General features: G+C 37.1%; 1 protein-coding gene across 10 annotated transcripts in view; it reads left to right on the top strand.

Moving 5' to 3' along the window:
• Positions 1–23,542, top strand: part of ENAH (ENAH actin regulator) — a 155,062-nt gene extending 131,520 nt beyond the window's left edge. For 3 of the 10 annotated variants that reach the window (XM_040263678.1, XM_040263674.1, XM_040263676.1), the window contains 9 exons: positions 423–533; positions 2,473–2,777; positions 3,695–3,840; positions 4,004–4,061; positions 4,850–4,898; positions 7,720–7,786; positions 13,542–13,620; positions 19,682–19,739; positions 20,298–23,542. In XM_040263678.1, the coding sequence (XP_040119612.1) occupies positions 423–533; positions 2,473–2,777; positions 3,695–3,840; positions 4,004–4,061; positions 4,850–4,898; positions 7,720–7,786; positions 13,542–13,620; positions 19,682–19,739; positions 20,298–20,335 (911 nt within the window). In that variant the 3' untranslated portion in view covers positions 20,336–23,542. Of the gene's footprint in view, positions 1–422; positions 534–2,472; positions 2,778–3,694; positions 3,841–4,003; positions 4,062–4,849; positions 4,899–7,719; positions 7,787–10,338; positions 10,402–13,541; positions 13,621–19,681; positions 19,740–20,297 lie in introns of all 10 variants that reach the window. The other 7 variants (XM_040263675.1, XM_040263673.1, XM_040263680.1 and 4 more) reach the window with 4 other exon arrangements.
• Positions 23,543–24,198: the final 656 nt, after the last annotated feature.

The following is a 24,198-nucleotide window of genomic DNA, read 5'->3' on the forward strand; positions in this document are numbered from 1 at the left end:
GAACAAAAACTCTCGACCTTCTTCTCCTGTGAACACACCCTCTCCTCAGCCTCCAGCTACGAAGCCCTGTGCCTGGCCGACTTCCAATTTCTCACCCCTCCCTCCGTCTCCTCCAGTAATGATTAGCAGCCCCCCAGGCAAAGCCACGGGTCCAAGGCCTGTCCTCCCCATTTGTGTTTCTTCTCCTGTGCCCCCGATGCCCCCCTCACCAACAGCGCCCAACGGGCTGCTTGACTCTGTCCCGCACCCCGTGTCTCCGCCACCTACCTCAGGGCCAGCAGCGCCGCCGCCGCCGCCGCCACTGCCTTCCCTGGCACCACTCTCACACTGTGGATCTCAAGCTTCTCCTCCTCCACCTCCGAGCACCCCTCTTGCCTCAACTCCCTCATCCAAGCCTAGTGTTCTCCCTTCTCCCTCTGCAGCTGCCCCTGCCTCTGTGGAGACTCCTCTAAACTCTGTGCTGGGAGACTCCTCTGCTCCTGAGCCAGGCTTGCAGGCAGCCTCTCAGCCGGCCGAGACTCCAGCCCAGCAGGGTAAGGCTTCCCTTATCGCGACTAACCGCTAAGCCCTTGAAAATGTTCCACCCCAGACAGCTTCACTTCCCTAGAAGAATGGGGAGGATGGTTTTGAAAAAGTTGAAGGTGGGTTTCTTTCTGTTGGATTGATTGCATTTGGAGGATCAGTAGGAGGAGTTTCCCTGTTGAGCTAGATTTGGGTTTTTGTGCAGTATTGGAGGTGTTTTTCCGTGTTTCAGGGTCTCTGTACATTTCTCTGAATAATCACTGGGGAAACATTACTAGACACATTACTCCACACAATAAATGTGTAATCAAACATGTCTTCCTTTAATTTCTGGGAAATACAGAAATTAGGGTTAGTGCCCAAGTGTGGTCATCAGATCCGTGTCATCCAGGAGTCTCCTCTGGGGCAGTTCTTATCTTGGACCCTGTTTCTTTTTGGCCCCTCCTGTATGCATTGGCCTTCTCATATCAGACTTCCAGGGGGTGGCTGCCACCCCAAACCATGGGGAGCATCCCAACTTTGCACCGAGTCGGGAGAGGGCAGTCGTGATGTTTGCCCCAAAGGATTCCATGGTCTGGATTGTAAGCCTGTAGGGATAGTTGGGAGATGGTAGCACCCTCTACAGTCGTCCCCCTACTCCCCACGCTCGAACGTTGCTGTCTCAGTGACAGAGAAGAGGGTTGTAATCTTCTAGGTATGGATTATTCCTAAGTAGAGAAGGACCTCGTTCTGTAAGTAAATAAAAAGATTCCTAGCAACCACTCCCTTTTTAAAAAAGGATTTAGTGAGAAATTCAGGAAGGAATATGACAAATTTGTACTTATGAAGAAGCAGTTTTATAGTCTGGATTTAAGCACATCTTAAAAAAAAAATCTTAGTTCTAGGGGCTTGTTATCTCCGTATATATATTTTTCATGTTGACTTGCTGAAGTTTGCTTAAACGTTGCATCACAATTCTAGTAGATGCAGTTCAGTATCACTGTGAAAGTAGTGCTGGACAAAAGAGGCACAGTTTGACAAGGTCAGACAGCCCACCTCCTGTATCCTCAGAGTTCTGTTGGAAGATTGACAGCCCAGCACAGTTTTTCTTCCAGGAGTTTGTCGTTTCAGCTTGTGTCACTGTTCAAAGTTAGCAGTTTTGAAAAACTCAACCACCCAATATGCAGATAGCATTTTATTTATCCTAAGACAGCCCTTTAAGCCTTCAAGGAAAGGGGAAGGACCTACAGGGTCAGTCTCGTGATTCTCCTTCTTATCCACTACTTTGTGATTTTACAAGACCTGGACGTTCTCCCACCCCCATCTTCTAGGCTAAAACTCTGTACAAGTTCTGTTGTCTCCTGGTTATTTTAATAAAGTAAGGATTCCTTTACTTCAGTTATCCTCAACACTCTTGATATACTGTATTTATGTATGGAGTATTTTTGAGATGCTGGAGCCTGGGACCTGCCCTTCGTTCATGGTCTCAATTCAGCCATTTTGGAAAGCAAGTAAACTATATGTTTCACTAGTGTAGGATTTATTATCTCAATTCCGAAGGTTTGTCCAGGTTATTTTGGATCTGTTATTTCAAATAACACTAATAGCCGAACTACACATACATTTCTCTTTTCAGTGATGCTTCCTCCATCCCAACCTTTATAAGCATTTATTTTATTTAGCAAATCCCCATGAACGAGAAAAAAAACCTAATTAGACCATCTGTTTCAAAGTTCTATTACTAAAAGTCTATGTTTAAGTAGTTAGCTTAAGATTTGGCTTTAAATTTTAGCATTTTTAAAAAAATATTTTTTGTATCTTTTTAATACTGACTTGGATTTTAACTGTTACGTAAATTGAGCTCATAAATTTGTGATAAATGTTTAATTTAGCATGTCATTCTACATGCCTTTCCTCCTGAGATAGTGTAACGTGGCTCTATCATTGACAGTCAACATTTCTTTCTCTCAGGCATTGTCTTGGGACCACCTGCACCTCCACCCCCTCCTCCACTCCCGCCAGGTCCTGCCCAGGCACCAGCCATACTCCCACCTCCCCCAGGACCACCTCCACCCCCTCCACTCCCGTCCTCAGGGCCTCCACCCCCGCCTCCTCCACCACCTCTTCCCAATCAAGTACCCCCTCCTCCTCCTCCACCTCCTGCTCCTCCCCTCCCTGCGTCTGGATTTTTTTCGGGATCCATGTCTGAAGACAATCGCCCTTTAACTGGACTTGCAGCTGCAATTGCTGGAGCAAAACTTAGGAAAGTGTCACGGGTAAATGGATTTCCTAATTTATTATATTTCTTACGTGTGTCTGATTCTGTCTCAGCATCTAAAATATTGAAATTATTGTATTCTCACTGTATGAACCCTGTTATTAACTTCATTCACTAAAAAAATTTGAAATAAGAAAAGTTGCAAGAATAGTGTAAATTCGTTACTCGGATTGACCACTAAACGTTTTACCATATTTATTCTTTGTATATGTTTTCTTCTGCATAAACTCACACACTCTTTCTGTCCGAATTCAGGATAGATCAGAGACACCATGCTCCTATTTCCCTAAATACTGAAGTGTGTATTTTGTAAGAACAACATTCACCCACATGACCACAATATAATTATCAAAATCAGGAAATTTAATTGATACAATGCTACATAATCTACAAATCTATTAAAATTTCACCTGTTGTCCAATGATGTCTTTTATGGCAATTGTTTTTCTATTCCAGGGTCACTCCTGTGACATCTATTGTTGTGATATCTATTTAATTTACTTTAAAATGTAATAATTCCTCATTTTCCTCTTTCATGATACTGACATTTTTGAAGACAATAATATAAGTATTTTGTAGATCTGATATATCCCTAAGATTTGACTGAGGTTATGCATTTTGGGGGACAGGTTTTGCAATTTTTACCACCAAAGTAATACATCCTTTTCAATGCCTTATACAAGGAGACATGTGATAGCATGTTATGCCATTATTGGTTATGTTAGCTTTGATAAAACTTCACTGATACATAAAATTACTCCATTGGTTCTTAAGGTTTATAAATAATACCTAGATGTTTTTATTGAAATTAATGTGGATATATCCTTCTGTTTTGAATGTAATATATTAATAAAAGATTGATATATTAGGATTGCCCCACATAGGAGTTTATTATGTGTTTATATTCTCATTAAGATGGAAGAAGCCTCTTTCCCAAGCGGAGGGAACACCACTGGTGTGAATTCAGCCTCATCTAAAACAGATACAGGTCGTGGAAATGGACCCCTTCCTTTAGGGGGTAGTGGTTTAATGGAAGAAATGAGTGCCCTGCTGGCCAGGAGGTGAGTGAGAAATTACGTGGGTGTGTCCAGAATAGAAAGAATTGTGTTAATTTTGTTCTAAGTATAATTTAACTAGATGCAGGCCTTCCTTTTTGGTATAGTTTTAAACTGTTACATGGATTGTTTTAATTTTTTATCTGTTGTACCTTCTCCTTTTTCCTAGGAGAAGAATTGCTGAAAAGGGATCAACGATAGAAACAGAACAAAAAGAAGACAAAAATGTAAGTTAATAAAAAAGAGTCTACTTCATGAGGACTTCCCTAGCAGCAGTCCAATGGCTAAGACTCCATGCTTCCACTGCAGGGGATACGGGTTGATCCCTGGTTTGAGAACAAAGATCCCACATGCCGAGTGGTGTGAGCAAAAAATAAATAAAAATTAAAATAGTCTGCTGAACCTGAAAATGTGAGATTCAAGTATAGCTCATGTCAAAGATTAGTTTGAATTTAATTAATTTCAACTAACAACATTTATTTTTAACTCTTCAGATATTAAAAATGGCATCACTTTTTATATATTTTTAATGACATTCTTAATAAAATGGGTTGAATGTGTGTAGTTAGGGGAAAAGTACTGGAATTCTTATTATATTTAATTATGTATCTAAGCCTGCCATTAAAGGAGTGAAGGACTTTTTCCTGGGTTTTTAAAATATCTGAGAGTTTCCGTTTCCTTTCATTTAAAAATGAAGGAATTTGACCAAATACCGCTGGTTATTAGCTGTGCCCTCTCTCCCATTCAGCAGCACATTGGCAAGTGTGGTTCTCATTGAGTGTGCAGTTCTCAGTGAGAACACATGAGGAAGGGAGCCCAGAGGAACTGCAGTGTGGGAGGGAGGAGTTTGGAGGTGGGGCTGCTAGGATACATAAAAAAGTCTAAACTTAGTGTAGAAGAGGGAAAAGACTGATGAACGCAAAAGTGGGAAGTGGCCGAAGGTATAAAGCACCAAATGTATACAGCAGGTTTCTAGAAGATATGATGTTATTAATATGTATTTCTATATGTTTAGGAAGACTCAGAGCCTGTATCTTCTAAGGCCTCTTCAACAACTACACCTGGTAAGTTCAGGGGATACATTTTCATCTTTATGAACTTTATCTAAATATTAGTACTTCCCAATTAAAAATATTCTCCCTTTCCCCATGTTTAGATTAAGTGACTGCGTAGCTACTAAAATGTTAAAATTCTTGGTTCACATTGGAAAGCACTGACTTTCTCCTCTACCTTTTGTGACCCTGAAGCAGCTGTTCATTTCTTAATGACATTGGGAGATAATATTAAAATCCAAACTGTTTTTTCTGTGACTTTCTCTGAAAATCATAATTTTTACACCTTCTGTGTATATTATTGTTAATCACTTGAAGTTACTCATTTAAACAAGGAAAAATTTGTTATCTAGATGAAAGAGAAATACTTTTAGTAATTGATTCTTAAAGGCAAGGATTTTATGTCATTTCTTCATATTTGACTAAATGACTAAACACTGAACTGCCTGTTTCTCTCCTACCTAATTTGGAATGAAGTTTGATCATTTTGATGAATTAATATTTAGAGTTAGCCATACAAATCAACTATAGGGAAATGCCTATAACAACCACTCATTCTGACTGAATAGTGATTCTGTAGTGGTCTGATTGCTGTATTATAATTATATTGTAACTGTGAAAAACTTTTCCTCTAAATAGGACTCGAGTCAGTTTATGTTACCTTCATTAAAAATTCTCTTGGTTGTGATTTACTTATTTTTACCTTTATCTTCGCAAAATCAGTATACATGCTATTACTAAACCATAGATATTTTAGGACTCAGCTATAATTTAGAGTCACAGAACTTTTTGGAGTTTGAAAAGAGCTATGAGCCCTCTCCCAGGGAAGAAAAAATCATATTTTTATACAAAACTGATCATCATTTCAAAATATTCACTAATTCCCTAAAGGTTATGTACAGAATCCTTATTTAATGTATATCCCCTTATTTAAAACATGGAAAACTGAAGCATCAATTTTGTATGTATTTTTTTCATGTGTGTTTGCACATGTGTACCATTTTTATAAAATTAAGGATTCATTCAAAAGGTCTAGAGGCTTTCTTCGGAGAAGGCAGTGGCACCCCACTCCAGTACTCTTGCCTGGAAAATCCCATGGACGGAGGAACCTGGTGGGTTGCAGTCCATGGGGTTGCTGAGGGTCAGACACGACTGAGCGACTTCACTTTCACTTTTCGCTTTCATGCATTGGAGAAGGAAATGGCAACCCACTCCAGTGTTCTTGCCTGGAGAATCCCAGGGACGGGGGAGCCTGGTGGGCTGCCATCTGTGGGGTCGCACAGAGTCGGACACGACTGAAGCAACTTAGCAGCAGCAGAGGCTTTTTTACTTCACTTGTTGCAGTCAGTTTTTTTTCCCCTCATTGCCACATGTCAGACACCTGCCAGGCCAAAAAGAAGTGAAAGATGAAGTCACCCTAAGCACAAGAAATTCATGATTCAGCTTGGGTGCTGAGACATACACACAAGTGAAAAGTTAATGTTTCATAACCACATGTTGAATATTAAAAAATGTATCAAGAAGGAAGGAGATTGTATAGTTGGGAGTCACCTGGATCATCTTTGTAGGAGAAAATGACATTTTGCCTTGCCTTGAAGAGTATTTCGCTTAGCTGGAAGTAGAGAAAGGAGTGCTGTTTCAAAAGGAAGTGGGTATGGCATGGGCAGAGATGGGGAGTTGGAGCTGGAAGAGACTAGGAGGCATCACTTCGCCTGTCTCTTCTTTAGTAACAGTGTTCTTACGACCATCCACTGCCTGTCCAGTTGTCCTTCAGGAGTCCCCTCTTTTCCCCTACTCTGGAGGTGTCTCTTGGATGTGTTTCCAATTCTGTCTGTTGTGGACATCCTCATCTGATTATCTGATGTCCACTGGCTCAGTCTGTGGTGGTCAGTGAGAGAGAGTGTTAGCTGTGAGAATACAGAAGGAGTAATGATTGGCTGGTTGGTGGACAGGAGTAAAGCAAGAGGGACGATGGCTTTGTTTCACTAGATGACTGAAGGCAGCAGAAGTCCGGAACATAAGTGCTTCAGTCTTGAGTTGAGAGTTTAGTTTTGCATACGTGCATGTCCATAGGCCAGTTGAGGGGGCACAGTAGAACTCAGCAGTTTTTCAAGCTAAAATTCTGCACAACATAGACTTGATTGTCCTATGGCCTAAATTTGTTCTTGCATGAGAGGCTTCCACTCTGGATTTCACCTAGTCGTCTAGTGAGGCCAGGGACAGCATTAGCCAGGCAGCCCAGGTTAGCAAAAACAGTTTAGAGATTCGTTTTTCAAAACACAGTCAACTGAAAGCTCAGAGAAACCTAATTTTATTTAACTGGAATTGTCTGCTAAGTCCTGACGGTTGGTTGAAAATCAAGGAAGTACAGTAGCATGAAATCTGAAATATATTTTAAGTTGCTTGAGTTTTTTGCCAAGAGGGCTGTTTGAATTTAGATTAAATGTAGAAGTACATGAACACATTAAAGATTCTTTTTATTTGTTTTATCATTGGCACTGAAAATAGTTTAAAAGACTGTATAGTTTGTACACTCCCATTCTAATATCTTTAAGCTATCCTTATTAATTTAAAATAATTCCTATAATTTCATTGTAATTAATCAAAATTATCCTACCCTTATTATCCTATTTTTATTAGAGAAACTTTTTTACCATCTGGTGTTTAGAATTAACAGTATTACAAATTTAACAATATAAGTTCTTCGTAGAGAAACTTGTCACACTTAGTTGCTTAGTAATTTCTTTCATTTTGGGATCTGAAATTATACAAATTAGAATCCTAACTCTGGGAGCATATAGGATATTTAACATAAGTTCTTTAATTTTTAAAGAACCGACAAGAAAACCTTGGGAAAGAACAAACACAATGAATGGCAGCAAGTCACCTGTTATTTCCAGGTAATCAATTTTTTTTCTAAGTTTTATATTACAGTTGTATCTAAGAAGAAATTAACATCTGCATTTTTATCGGTCTGAATTCTACCATATGCTTATTATTATCACCCAGGTTGTCTGAAATTTCTAGATAGCTTTTATTCCTCCCAGTACTTATATTTTGAGAAAATTCAGAACAACAGAAAATTGAAATAATAGTATAGCAAACATCCATGTATCCATCACCTAGATTCACCAGTTATTAACATTTTGCCATCATTGGCTTGAACTCTTGTCTACACATCCACACTTTTTTCTCTCTGAATAGTTGGAAGGCAGTTTGCAAATGTATACTGCTTCAGTCCTAATACTTGAGCATTTTTCTTAAGAAACAGGACATTCTCCTCTATAACCTCAATATCATTTTTACTGTCAATAAATAACATTGAACTTTTGAAAGAAGCATAATGCTTTAAACTGAAAAGCGCTGGAGAGAAAAGGCTATAGTGTTTAAGAGAGAACAGAATACAACCTAAAATTTTGAATTTATAAAGTAGAAAGATTTATTTTTCAGCTGAAACTTCTAATTATAGTTAAGTTAAGAAAGATAATGCCCAGGAACAAGACTAGTTAATTCGTGTTTCTACAAGTGGCTATGTGTTGCATAGTCAAGCAAATTCAGTATGCCTTAGTCAGGTATACTTGGCTGTCATAACTAACTTTATATTGTAGATCTTAAACATAGATGAAACATTTTCTTGGTTTATGAGACAGTTTAAAGGACTCATATTTTTCCAAAAGAAAAGTATTTGTCTTGAGACAGAAAAGTTTTTTTTGCCTTTTGTTTCTGAACTGTTCGCCTTATTTTTGCCTCATAAAAAAGCAGACTTAACATCTAATTATAGAAGCCTAATTTTAAAAAATACAAGAATAGACCTTATATTGTCACAGGTCTGTGTACATGAGCTTCAGTCTAAATTTGGATTGGTTTTTTGTGTGGTTCTTTCTGTTGGTGGGAAAGATTTGGTGATGACATAGTTAATTAAATTTCACAAAGAAACTGGGGCTTTTTGAATGTATAAAAGCTTTCAGTTTCTCCGTCACTGAAAGATGAATATATTTAACTGGAATTGCTTTTGGTGAACATGTTTCTTCAAAAGAGTGGAAAAACTGCATTTGTGTTCCCAGATACCTACTTGATGTGACCTTCTAATGTATCTCTAGTAGTAGTTACAGATTTTCTTCAGTAGCACTGTACAACACCCAGTTTATCAAGTACTGTGCATTTCAGAACAGACCTGTGATGTGCCGTGTCCTTTGAAGTTGCAAATTGTAACGGGGAGGAATGCCTTCTCTTTGTCACTATTTTCATCCCTGCCTCATTGATAGGGATGCTATAGTGAGCTTGCCTAAAGCTAAACTTAAATTCATGGCAAAAGTTCTGTCGTAGACGGGACATGGAAAAACTTCTCCAGGTGAAATGTATGTGTGCCTTGTTCTGGTTGGGTTCAGTTAATAAAGGAAAGAATATTCTTTCAGAGACTTTTCAGACTTTTAAAGAAAGTTTAATAAATGTTCTAAGCATCACTATTTTAAAAATATTTTGTATAGATTAATCAAATATGGGTTCTTATTGTATAGTGTATTGTAATCATGTTCTAATTCTGGTAGAATCCAATTCTGGTAGATGGTTTTCCTCTCTTTTCCCAGAGTGAACATTCTAAAATGCCCAATTAAAGAACTGTATTGCTTTTCTTCCTAAATTACTCCCCTCATTCCTTCTGAAAACAAGTATATTGGCCTTTTTTTTTTTTGCTTTTATTTAAGCATACTTTATCCTTGCACAGTACTGAAACTATAAATATGCAGTGTCAAAATTATGTTAATGATAAGATGGATTAATATCCTGTAATATATATGCTGTATTAAGTGAAGATGTCAGACAGTGGAATAGAAGCAAGAATGTTGACCTATGGCTGATTCACGTGAGGTTTGACAGAAAACAACAAAATTCTGTAAAGCAAGTATCCTTCAATTAAAAAAAAAAAAAAATTAGAAAAAAAGCTCTAAATCATGACTGGAACGTAATGTTGGAAAGTTTATGAATTCTTCCCATGGCATTTATTGGGAGCTTACAGATTTTGTATTCAAGATGGAAAAAAGTTCTTTACATGCCTCCTCAAAAGAGCTAATTTTGTATACTTCAAGCTACAGTGATTTTTACTGTGCTTTTTATTTGAGTCTGTAGTTTTGTTTATATTCACTCTAATAGAAATGGCCTGTGTTTTGATACTTGTTCAATTTTTATGTAAGTAGGTTTTACAGTATGTAAAAGTAGCCACTACATAATGATTTTTTTAAAAGAATTCTCTGTAATTATCACGTAAACAATGTCCTCACATAACTAGACTTAGTCTCCAAATAATCTTTTCTTTTTTTACAATTATTTTAAAGCTAATGGACTCCTTTAGTTCTTCTGTTTGGTATAACTAAAAACCTGTAAAATAGTAACAAAATGAGAATTATTTTTAAGAGTTCTATTGTGTATCCCTTTAAATGGTTTTTCCCCTTCATAGACGGGATTCTCCAAGGAAAAATCAGATTGTTTTTGACAACAGGTCCTATGATTCATTACACAGGTATCATCCTGATGTGACTTTGTGATTTGAAACTTTTAAATAACATTTTCAGGATAGGGCTGAGCTTTTTCTACATGGATTGGTAATCACCACAAAGGAGAAATGGCGATAACGTAAATGTTTCATATTTAGCTGTATCTAAAACACTCTTTTAGAAAAAATTCTGAGTGACTTTAGTGAGAAAAATTAATAGTATTCATTTCCCTGCCATCAGTTTATATATGGATTATGATAAATATAAATGGTCAACATACCTGAAATTCGAGAATGAGAATCGAAGTCCACATGTATCGAGAGTGTCTAGCTTTTGCATTTTATTTTAAAAGCCATTCTTTTTATAAGACAAGGCTTTAAAAAGTTGAACAGAAGATCCTGTACTCTTTGTCACTGGAAGACAGGACAGTATTACAGCCACAGTGAATAGCCATTGTGAATAATTTATTATTTGAGGAAAATCTCTGTTTCCTACATACTTTGCAGTAAATTGAGTATCTTTAACAACCTAACGTCTAATATCCTTGAGCAGATTATTTGTTTTCTAGGGTGAGTCCTGTTATACCATTTTTTAATTAAGAAAACTTAGGATATGAACCATGTATTTCTTTCTTAATTAAAAAAAATTGACAATTTCTTAAGATCCTCAAGTGCTTAAGCTATATTTAGAATTAATTTGGCAGAACAGGGACTTAAATAGTTGAAGTATAGTTATTTTATAGGCAGTATCTAGAGGCAGCACTCTCGTTATAAAGTAATAAAAATCCCCCCTTTTTGTTATCAATTATGGCGAAAACCTTAATGTTAGAAATAACTGAGATATTATACTCATGTTACTATATGCATCTGTTTTTTAGAATACACATAAGTCTACTGGGAGCATAAATAGTGTACAGAAGGTTGTCTTTGGTAGTGAGTAAGGAGTTCTGTAATCAGACTATTCGACCACATTGTTATTAGCTACAGTTATTTTCATGCCATTAATGATTAAAATATTCGGCAAGTTCGTTTTGTTAGCCAGTTAAATTTGCATAAAGTATTTATAATACAGTAGTGAAATAGTTTTTCCTGCTTTTTTTGAGGTGGTTTAATTGTTTTGACCAAAGACTTATTTAGAAAATTTGCTAACACATAGAAAAATAGCATTTAACGATGAGATTTTCTGTTGTAAATCTTTCCAGTTTGCAGCTTTCATAAGTAGGATCCCCCTGAGATAATGTTGTTGATAAACCTTTTTTTAAAAAGTGGTGATTACGTCTTTCCTTAAGTATGAAAAGTTCCCCCCTTTAGTTAATCATCATGGTGATGGTGGTGGTGGTGGCGGTCGGTGGTGGTGGTGGATTGCATGTTAGCATGAATTAAATTTTTTACAAATTGCATGTTTCCATGATTTTTTTTTATTATATAACAATAATTTTCTGGATTGTTTAATAAATATGGATATATTTATAACATACTCCCTGGTTAAGTAACAGACTATTGTTATTCACATGAATTTCAAGGATATTCATTATGTAAGTTTAGTAAAAGAAACCAAAACAGTGTGTACCAATTAAATGTGAAATGTAAAAGAAAAGCAGAATAAATAATTATTTACTTCTGGAGAGCAGGAACAGGCAGTATGGGTAAATGAAATGCATAAAAGTCAACGTTTATGATACTTACTGTATAGACCAGACTCTGCAGTGCAGTGTGACTTGCATACTGTGGATCTCAGTGCATCTTAAACGACTATGGAATTGTCACCTCCTCAACAAGGTGAAAAGGTATATTGTCTCAAGAGGAAAGGAAGTATGTCATATAAATCTCATCCAGCACAGGGCCTAGCTCAGTGCCTCTTGAATGAAATTTTATGAGTTATTATTTTTCTTGTTCATATAAACATAGCGGCAGATATGTAGTAAAATTGCTTGACTTGCTTCACAACAATCTTTTAAGCTGTCATATGTTTCATATAAACCTAAATGACTCAAGATTTCACCTTCACACACAGTGCCTATGGGTTTGAAGTGTAATGTGCCTTATAAGAATTGTAAGTTTGAAAAAGTAATGCCTGTTAAGTCTTGATTCAGATTTCTCACGTTGGTATTCTGCAAAGTTGGAAATATATGGCCTAATTGTTTTCTTTTGCGTTGATTTGTAACCCTTAAAAAGTGGCCATTTAATATATACTAAAAGCTGAAAATAAAGTATCATTCAGTTAAAATTCTAAATTTTCCCACTTAGTATTTTCTCTTATGGCCAGAATTGGAGAGGGAGTCATGACTGACTTACTTGATTTTGAAACTTTTTGCTTAAAATATGGCTAATCCTTAAGACTTATTTTCTTCATGTAAAATTTTTTAATAGAAGCGCAACTTTTGAAAATGTAATAGTAATTGACAGTCTGCTTCTGTCTCTTTACCCTCCCCCCTTTTTTTAAACAAAGTAAGTTTGTGGAAGTAGTTAGATGACCATTCAGATACCATCTTTATAAAAACTTCATTGGGAAATAGCCACAAAGCCAATTGGATAGGAACATACATTTTTACATTTTTAATAACTTATTTTTAACTTAATAATCATATTTCCAAGATGCTTACTTATTTTGATACTTGATATGGAATGGAACACATACAAAGAAATCATACTTATTAAGCAGTTCCTTCCCCTGCCACTGGAAACCAAGGCATAGAATTTGAAAATTGATTTATACAGAGTGAAACAGTCTGGTCTTTATCATTTCACTCTCATTGGTTTGCCACATATTTAGATAGCGTACAGTTTCAAAAGGAGAGAATAAGATTGTGTTACTCGGGCTGGGTCGCTGCAGCTGGCCTCCCTTCTGTCCTGGTCATGATGCCACCTGTTACCTTGCCACCCTCCTCGTGCCCAAAGGGCATTGTCTTCTACTCTTCACTGGAAAAGTTTTGTCATGTTATCAACTTTTTCTAATTTCTTTCTAAATACTGATAAAAAACAAAAAATATTTTTGTACATCCTAATTATTTTTGTACATCTGCAACTATTAAGATAATTAACTCTTTAACACATGTTTTAAGAAATGTACTGTAATCTGGTGTTGGGTTGATAAGTTTGCAATTACTAATGAACTCATTAAACATGCTAAGCATTACTTACCTGTCCTGAAAATTTCATTTGTCCAGACCAAAATCTGCGCCTTCGTCACAGCCCAGTGCCAATGGAGTCCAGACGGAGGGAGTGGACTATGACAGGCTGAAGCAGGTGGGTGCCCAGCAGCCGCTTCCCTTTATTTGTACTGTGCATTTTAAAAATAATCCCATGTACGTATATTTGACAGGTTGTGAATGTATTCGAAAAGAATATAGACTTGATACTTGTGTAGAAATTAAACAGTAGCATTCATGCTGTATTACTTCTTTCAGATCCTCTGGTTTTGGTTCATCAGTTTGCATAAAGTGCCAGCAGTGGTGGAGGGTAGGGACAGTGGTTTAATGTAATAGGATAAACGTTAAATGTAAGTGCATGGTGTACAGTTGTTCAAGAGAAAAAAATTGGCTTGCACTCAGCATTGGCCAAAACAGACCCACCAAGTCTGGTTTTAGCAAGAATGTAAGGAAGATGAGTACTCTCACATATTTCTGTGAAAGGAAGCGGTTTGGGGGAAAACTCAATAAGAAAAAGATATTGTTTGTATTTTAGATACAGCATGCATTGTGTTTAATACCTATATACACAGAAAAAAATGGAAGGAGTAATAGGTAATTTTGGAACCTTGAACTGTTTTACTTCTAAAAGAGGTAAAATAATTTAAAATGATAGTGTTTTAAAAGATTGGAAAAGGAAGGCTAAAGACGTCTTAGTGAAACAGCTATCAGTTTTGTAGACCTGATAGTTATGCTTGTAATGAACAATTTAATCTTTGTCTTCTTATCCTGCACTTCAGAATAGCCTGTAAAGATAACAGTGGTACTGATCACTATAACAAGCATTTACCGACTTGTCTGGCAGAGCTCAGTGTTATGCATTTGCTAGGTTATTAGCGTGACATTGTCTCCTAATCCTGGTAGTAGTCAGATAACATAGTGTCTGTACTTGAATTGTGCACATCAGAGGTTCAGAGAATTTGAATTTACTCAGTCCCATAGTCAGGATCAGAATCCTGTCTTTATCTTCAGAGCCCGCTTTCCCCATTCTGTCACTCATTTTTTAAAATATCAGCAGTTTGAGTGGGGCTTAAAAGAGTACCAGTAATGTTGCAGTATAATGAGTTCAAAGTAAAAGTTAAATAGGAATTAAAGCAACAAATAATAACAGTTTCAGATCAACCTTTTATACTACAAAGCTGTTTGAACAGTTCAGTTGAGTTACCTAATTTGAAAAGCATGTGGTCATTGATAAACAAGCGCTTCTTTCCCATGTGTTAAACATGGCTTTCTTTTCTTGAAAAATATCTTGAAATGGAGCACTTGCACACAATTAAAATATGGTCAGTTCTTGACTGTCTGAAGTAGGGGACTTGAGAGGAATAGATATGATTTTAGGACTGATTTTAAGTTAATTTGAAAAAGAATATCTATTAGTTCTGTGCCTCAGTTTCCTCACTGGAAAATGGAGGAAATAAACTAATTGATGATAATTTTCAACCTTATTTTAAACATGAAAAGGTTTTTTTTAAAGATAAGCCTTAAACATAGAGCTATTTATTTACCTAAGGTGTGCACAGTGCTAAAGAAAGTCATAGAATTTGATAATCCTTCCAAAGGATAGTTGTTTTTCACCCATTAAAATTATCACCTTGTTAGCCCTTTTAGCATTCACGTTGCTGCTGCTGCTGCTGCTAAGTCGCTTCAGTCGTGTCCGACTCTGTGCGACCCCATAGACAGCAGCCCACCAGGCTCCCCTGTCCCTGGGATTCTCTAGGCAAGAACACTGGAGTGGGTTGCCATTTCCTTCTCCAATGCATGAAAATGAAAAGTGAAAGTGAAGTTGCTCAGTCGTGTCCGACTCTTAGCAACCCCATGGACTGCAGCCTACCAGGCTCCTCCATCCATGGGATTTTCCAGGCAAGAATTCTGGAGTGGGGTGCCATTGCCTTTTCCAAGCGTTCATGTTACTCAATCTTAATTTTTTAACTAGAGGGTGTATCCATTATTTCAAGTTGAGCTTTATAAATAGAAATTTTGCAAAATAAGTGAAGACAGAGTGGTTATCATTGAGGAAAGAGGGTCTAGAGCATCAGGATTAAATAGAAATATCAGGCTGGCCAAAAAGTTTGTTCAGTTCAGTCACTTGGTCGTGTCCAACTCTTTGTGACCCTGTGGACTGCAGAATGCCAGGCTTCCTTGTCCATCACCAACTCCTAGAGCTTTCTCAGACTCATGTCCATCGAGTTGGTGATGCCATCCAACCATATCATCCTCTGTCATCCCCTTCTCCTCCTGCCTTCAGCCTTTTCCAGCATCAGAGTCTTTTCCAGTGAGTCAGTTCTTCACATCAGGTGGCCAAAGTATTGGAATATCAGCTTCACCATCAGTCCTTCCAGTGAATATTCAGGACTGATTTCCTTTAGGATGGACTGGTTGGATCTCCTTGCAGTCCAAGGGACTCTCAAGAGTCTTCTCCAATACCACAGTTCAAAAGCATCAGTTCTTCGGGGCTCAGCTTTCTTTATAGTCCAACTCTCACATCCATACATGACTGCTGGAAAAACCATATCCTTGACTAGATGGACCTTTGTTGACAAAGTAATGTCTCTTCTTTTTAATATGCTGTCTATGTTGGCCATAACTTTTCTTCCAAGGAGAAAGCGTTTTTTAATTTCATGGCTGCAGTCACCATCTGCAGTGATTTTGGAGCTCAAAGAAATAAAGTCTGTCACTGTTTCCACTGTTTGCTCATCTGTTTGCCATGAAGTGATGGGACTGGATGCCATGATCTTATTAGTTTTCTGAATGCTGAGTTTTAAGCCAGCTTTTCCACTCTCCTCTTTCACCTTCATCTAGAGGCTCTTAAGTTCTTCTTTGCTTTATGCCATAAGGGTGGTATCATCTGCATATCTGAGGTTATTGATATTTCTGCCAGCAATCTTGATTCCACCTTATGCTTCATCCAGCCTATCATTTCTCATGATGTACTCTGCATATAAATTAAATAAGCAGGATGACAATATACAGCCTTGACATACTCCCTTACCTAATTTGGAACCAGTCTGTTGTTCCATGTCCAGTTCTAACTGTTGCTTCCTGACCTGCATACAGATTTCTCAAGAGGCAGGTCAAGTGTTCCGGTATTCCCATCTCTTTCAGAATTTTCCACAGTTTGTGGTGATCCACAAGTCAAAGGCTTTGGCATAGTCAATAAAGCAGAGGTATATGTTTTTCTGGAACTCTCTTGCTATTTTGATGATCCAACGGATGTTAGCAATTTGATCTCTGGTTTCTCTGCCTTTTCTAAATCCAGCTTAAACTACTGAAGTTCATGGTTCACGTACTGTTGAGGCCTGACTTGGAGAATATTGAGCATTACTTTGCTAACGTGTGAGATGAATGCAGTTGTGCAGTAGTGTGAGCATTCTTTGGCGTTGCCTTTCTTTGGGACTGGAATGAAAATTGACCTTTTCCAGTCCTGTGGCCACTGCTGAGTTTTCCAAATTTGTTGGCATATTGAATGCAGCACTTCCACAGCGTGACCTTTTAGGATTTGAACTAGCTCAACTGGAATTCCATCACCTCCACTAGCTTTGTTCGTAGTGATGCTTCCTAAGGCTCACTTGACTTCTCATTCCAGGATATGTGGCTCTAGGTGAGTTATCACACCATTGTGGTTATCTGGGTCATAAATATCTTTTTTGAATAGTTCTCCTGTGTATTCTTGCCACCTCTTCTTAATCTTCTGCTTTTGTTAGGTGCATACCATTTCTGTCCTTTATTGTGCCTATTTTTGCATGAAATGTTCCATTGGTATCTCTGATTTTCTTGAAGAGATCTCTAGTCTTTCCCATTCTGTTGTTTTCCTCTATTTCTTTGCATTGATCACTGAGGAAGGCTTTCTTATCTCTCCTTGCTATTCTTTGGAGCTCTGCATTCACATGGCTATATCTTTCCTTTTCTCCTTTACCTTTCATTTCTCTTCTTTTCTCAGCCATTTGTAAGGACTCCTCAGACAGCCATTTTGCTTTTTTGCATTTCTTTTTCTTGGAGATGGTCTTGATCACTGTCTCCTGTACAGTGTTTACAGTTCTTCAGACACTCTGCCTATCAGGTCTAATCCCTTGAATCTATTTGTCATTTCCACTCTATAATCATAAGAGATTTGATTTAGGTCATATCTGAATGGTCTAGTGGTTTTCCCTACTTTTTTCAGTTTAAGTCTGAATTTGGCAATAAGGAGTTCATGATCTGAGCCAGATGCTCCTGGTCTTGTTTTTGCTGACTGTATAGAGCTTCTCCACCTTTGGTCGCAAAGAATATAATCAGTCTGATTTCAGTATTGACCGTCTCGTGATGTCCATGTGTAGAGTCTTCTCTTGTGTTATTGGAAGAGGGTGTTTGCTATGACCAGTGTGTTCTCTTGGCAAAATACTGTTAGCCTTTGACCTGCTTCATTTTGTACTCTAAGGCTGAATTTGCCTGTTACTCCAGGTATTTCTAGACTTCCTACTTTTGCATTCTGGTCCCCTCTAATGAAAGGAACATCTCTTTTGGGTGTTAGTTCTAGAAGGTCTTGTAGGTCTTTATGAAAGTGAAAGTGTTATCGGACTGTTCAACTTCAGCTTCTTCAGCATTATCGATCAGGGCATAGACTTGGATTACTGTGATTTTGAATGGTTTGCCTTGGAAACCAACAGAGATCATTCTGTCGTTTTTGAGATCGCACCCAAGTACTGCATTTCGGACTTTTTGTTGACTGGTGGCTACTCCATTTCTTCTAAGAGATTCTTGCCCACAGTAGCAGATATAATGGTCGTCTGAGTTAAATTCAGCCATTCCAGTCCATTTTAGTTCGCTGATTCCTAAAATGTCGATATTCACTCTTGCCATCTCCTGTTTGACCACTTCCAATTTGCCTTGATTCATGGACCTAACACTCCAGGTTCCTATGCAGTATTGCTCTTTACAGCATCGGACCTTGCTTCTATCACCAGTCACATGCACAACTGGGTGTTGTTTTTGCTCGGCTCTGTCTCTTCATTCTTTCTGGAGTTATTTCTCTACTGATCTCCAGTAGTATATTAGGCGCCTACTGACCTGGGGAGTTCATCTCTCAGTGTCCTATCTTTTTGCTTTTCCATACTGTTCATGGAGTTCTTAAGGCAAGAATAATGAAGTGGTTTGCCATTCCCTTCTCCAGTGGACCCTGTTTTGTCAGAAATCTCGACCATGACCCGTCTGTCTTGAGTGGCCCTACAGGGCATGGCTCATAGTTTCATTGAGTTAGACAAGGCCGTGGTCCATGAGATCAGATTGGCTAGTTTGTTAGGGTTTTTCCAAATGAACTTTTTGACCAACTGTAACATGGGTCACATACTTTAAATTTTTAGCAGGTGCATTAAATAATAGAGAAATAGGTGACATTCACTTTAATATATTTTTATTTAACCTGATGTAGCCAAAGTAATATTTCAGTATATAATCAGTATGTTTAAATTACTGATTAGTTATTTTACTTTACTTTCTTCATAGTAATCTTTGAAATCTGGTGGCTACCATTTACAGTGCATCTCACCTCAGACTTGCCACGTTTCAGGGGCTCAGTAGCTATGTGTGGCCGGTCTTCTGTCTTACGACTGTCTGTGTCCAGCAGGGTCCCATCCTCCTCCTTCCCACCTATTAGGGTAGCCCCCGAGGGCCCTCCAGGGGAATCCTTGATTCCGTGAAGTTTAGTTTGACAGCTCTGGTGATTCATAAGCAGTCCCCATACTTCAGACCAGATGACAAATTTCCCAGGAGCTGATTGTCCAGTTTGTGTCTTCTTGCTTGAAACTTGTTTATGGATTGCATCTTAGCTCCCAAAAGGCTATTAGATTAAAAGCAGAGCTCTTATGTTTTATAAGGATTATCTGAATCATAGCTTTCACAGCATGACTGGGTAATTATTTTAGGTTTAGAAAACCTTCTGCTTCATATTTTGCTAAGCTAGAATAAGCGAAGATTGGGAAGAGAAGACTATTAAAACACAATTTACCAAGATTGATCTTCTAAGTCATAAATTATGAATCTGGAAAAAAAGACAGAGCTAACATTTTATACATTTGTAAAATTTTATACAAGCAAGAATCTTTATTTATTTTCTGTATTTCTGATGTTTGTCTCTAATATTTTAGGACATTCTAGATGAAATGAGAAAAGAATTAACTAAGCTAAAAGAAGAGCTCATTGATGGTGAGTGTCTAAACAAATTTGCTACTCTTATAATGTTTAATAATACCCATTTTAAAGAAAATGAAGATAAAAAATACCTAGTTTGTTACTTGAGGGCATAAAACAATTACTTTTCCATATTATCCTGCCCTTTACCTGGCTTCAGATGCCAAAGAGAGGGTTTCTCTCCTTCATATAATGGAAATTATTTGTGAAACCAGGTAAACAAAATTCCTCTTGAGTTTCCGGTATTGAGTAGTTTTAGATGGAAAACTAAGTAAACCGCTCTTTCTTTAGGTTACTCCTTTTCATCCATCCCATCCCACTGAACTCTGTTTTGAGTCCAAAGAATCAGTGTTTTCATTTTGTGTACAAAATGGAGAGAATGTATAAATATATATAAATTGATGTTGTTATTGTAAAAATAACATAGATTTCTTCAATGAAAGATGCACAGTTAGTATAGCTTTGTATTACTGTGAGTTTGAATGCAATCATTAAGATTTCTTGAGAATGAATCACCCATTTATATTACCTTACCATTATATTTACTTTTAATGCTTTTCCTTTTCCTACCAGCAATCAGGCAGGAACTGAGCAAGTCAAATACTGCGTAGAGAAACAAACTAAGGAGAGATAGGACTTTAATCTGGAAAAAAAAGAAAATAAAAACCTGCAAAGAACAACTGTTAGCAACAACAAAACCCTTACACTTTGTGAGCTGTAAGAAGAAAATGGAGACACACAGTCGGAAGGAGGGAAAAACCAACATACTTTGAAAGCCTTCAAACATTACTACTCCGGCGGATAAGCTATTTCCCTCCCAGTTTGCTGCTTTTTTCTGACCTTTACAACAGGATGGAAGAGAGTCGTATAGGAGTTCCTGTATCAATTATGCAGAAAATAACTAAACCCGTCAGGCAAGATCACCGTACATTGAAAATATTTTCATGTCAAGAGACAATTGCACATTTTCAACAGTCCATTGCTAAAATAAAGAGGAAAAAGGCTTGAGAAGTTTTTTTTTTTCAGAGAATGCTGATGAAGAATTTAGCAAGTGATGCTATTGTATTGTAAATGTTTCTCTCAGGTTTGTCTTCCTATCATATTTGATATTCCATGGATAATTGAAGTCAGCCCCGTGTAGGTTAAGATCATAAAATGTGGAACAAATGGAATTGTATGTGCTTTCAAAAGGTGACATTTATAAGAAAATGTCCTAAAAATGATCTGTCCAGAGTGAGGAATTTTAGAATGATAGGAGGTCTCTCGAGTTTAGCCTTCATGCAATTTTGTAGATTCAAACATAAAATTCATCCAGAATTTAAAGATTTAGATGCCTTCCTAAATTGTTACAATGCTTTACCAAATCTATGACTCCTACATAACACAAACCAGTGGTCAAATGTAAAACAATATATTGTAGATTTACTGTAGGTTTTCAACCTTTTTTAGATTTATGCATGTGGACATTTTTATAACGTAACTACAACCACCACAAAAATTAGCTTTTTTAATTGCAGACTGTAATGCATGTTAAACTAATATGTAGTGGCCTTTTCAAGGCCTAGTCCCAGGGAAAACATTTTGTAGAGTATAGGGAGTGGGAGGAGGGGAAGGAATAATTTTTTATTTAAAGTTAATTTCTGCACTATCTTTTTTCTCAGTTATCTGCATGAATAATGATGAGGAATATTTTGTGACTTTAATTGGTAAATATGTTAACAGAACCGAGTACTTAATCTTTTACATCATGTCTTCAGCTGTTTGTATTTTAATTCAGTAACTTTAGTGGTCTGAAACATGATTCTGAGCTTCACATGAATTCTGTCTTACTGTGGAATTCAAACGTTCGATCCCTGAATCTGGCAGTTATTGTTACCTAGGTGCCCTGTAGTTACCCAGGTGTTCAGGTACACATTCCTGACTTCAGAGCTGCTTTCGGACTTTTACGTTGAAATACTAGGAAAGTAACAACAATGGCAGCGATTAAGGTCACAGAAATCATCGCATAAAGGGAAAAACGACGAGGGGTCCTGCATAATTTTCTTTTAATAAATAAAGTGAGACTTAGGTGGTAGGAAGAAGGAACTAGACGCTCTACTTACCACCACGTGCGTGTGTGTGTTTGTGTGGGCACTCACGTGTGTGTGTGTGTGTGTGTGTGTGTAATGCACTCCCTTTTCTTCGAAACTTCTAAGAATAAAATAGGGAAGCAATCCTGTATGTTACAATGATAGCATTTTTTGAAAATCTAGGAAATAAAAAATTCCCCAGGCTCTCCATCTTGGTTTATGCTTGAGTTGTTATGTGCCATATTTGCTTTGAAATCTTTGATTATCTGTAGTTTTGCTAAAATTTTGAAGAAATAATCCACTGTTGTCCGCTTTCTGGATTTCTTAATCTACCTTCATATGACAGAGTTTGTTGGTAGCATAGTTTTCTAAATGCAGGTTTGCAGCCATCACCACTTCAAAGAGGTTTGAATGAGGAAATTTTTTTTTTCCTTATTAAAAGAGTTCTTGTTTCTGTAGAAACTTCATTTTTAGATTAATCTGTGATGGATGAGCTGTCATAATTCTAATATGCGGTTCTTTTTCTATCAGCTGTTCATTGTCATCCACCAGTAAAGACGTTAAAGATAGAGCAAGCTTATAGAGTACTACTTTCTTAAAGAAATAGGAGGCATTTCCATGTTTATTACCGTACTTTTGGTTATGCAAACACTTTGGTGATATAAATGTTTTATGTCCCCCATAAATCTGGTCAGAAATCATTTTTGATTTTGTTGATTAAGTTAAACAGTAGGATAGAGTACTGGGTACAAGTGGTCCAAAGTAAGATAAAAGACTACGCTAAAAATGCTAGATCTTGAAGAAGAAACTGGTTTATGCACTAAACGTTTTGTGCCTTGGTCTAAATATTAACATGTCTGTGTAAAATGACAAAAAGAACCAGTGTTGAATCACATTTTATTTCCTGTCATTCTGCTTTATCCCAGACTGCTAAATGTGTTCTTTCCAAGAAGTTTGGTTGAATTACTGTATACATTTCCTGTCCTGTGTGACAGTTTTGTCATTGTTAGAGATTTCAGTAATTAAAATGGGAAACAGAAGCTTAGGTTATTTTCCTTATCGAAACTCTGTTCCTTGGAGCCACGTTATTATGATGGGTTTCGTGCTCTTGTACATTGGATGTCTTAAGCTGAGTGCAGTTTAGGGGATCCTTTCTAATTACAGGAAGGTACTTCTTTCCTTTAACACTGTGATCTGACCTGTGACAAATCTGTACTACACACTATGTAAATGGCTAACAAGTCAATTGCAAACCAACTGAATGTACAAACCTTAGTGCTGGTGCTGAAATCTCTTCAGAATAGTCATCATAATCTCAAAGTTTGTTTCAGAATTTGCAAGCATCAAGTGTCAATCAAAACTGAAGATGAAAACTAATGAATGTTGAATTCTCATGCTTTAGGAGTACTTCCTTTATAGCGTTTTTGCTTCTCTGCTATTTTTACCATACTGTTCCATTTAAATTTCCTACACGCTAACTTCGTTTGTGCGATTGAAATAAAATTGCAGTATATACATGTTGCTTGTTTGTGACACTTAGATAATCTGACATAATCTGTTGGTTCTAAATAAGTTGCTTGGAATGTAAAAAACACTCTTTAAAATCCATGACTTCACTACTTAAAGTTTACGACACTATTCTTTAAAGATTTCATAAGTCATAAATACTAAGTAATGTATACAAAGGGAATATGTGATCATGTATCTACTTTTTGCTTGAAATAACTGTTGGGTGTTCCCTGTTCTTATTTTCTCTTGGCCCAGCTTGGTATGGTGTCTTACAGTCAAGAGAATGATATATGTTTAAGTTTACTCCATTTTGTTCTACAGCAGAGATACATTAAGTTCATTGATGGCAGTTAAATTTTTTCTTAATATAGTTTGCAGCATAAAGGACATAGTATAGCCAAGGGCCTTATTGAGTACTGAATTTTAAATGTAGTGAAATCTGTATCTGTAGTGTTTGTTTATACAGAATACTGAGTTCTTGATACCTGCATATACACAGCAGTATGTTTTATCTGACTCTTATGCAGTATTAATTTTGAGTTTCGCTTTAAAATTCTGTCTTCATTAGAAAAACAACAGCCTTTGTCTTTTTTCTGCCAGCATTAACTTTACCTTCCTTCATCCTCTCCACTTCTCGTGGCCCCCTGTCCCTGCCACTCACTGACATTTGCAGTTATTACCCAGACTACAGGTGTACACATATTAACCAGCTTTTTTCTGTATATCTCGTCTCAGGTTCTTGCTTCCCTTTGTGTAAAAATTAGAATGTATGTCTACAAACTTAAGAATCCCTTCCCATTTAAAAATGAATGGCGTACCGGGTGGTAACCTTTAAAATTTGCCTAGATACAGCTTTGTCTCCTAAATTTGTATATACTTCTAGTGCCCTTGTAAAG

The sequence above is a fragment of the Oryx dammah genome, unplaced genomic scaffold (assembly GCF_014754425.2).
Source record: "Oryx dammah isolate SB20612 unplaced genomic scaffold, SCBI_Odam_1.1 HiC_scaffold_21, whole genome shotgun sequence".
NCBI classification, from domain to species: Eukaryota; Metazoa; Chordata; class Mammalia; order Artiodactyla; family Bovidae; genus Oryx; species Oryx dammah.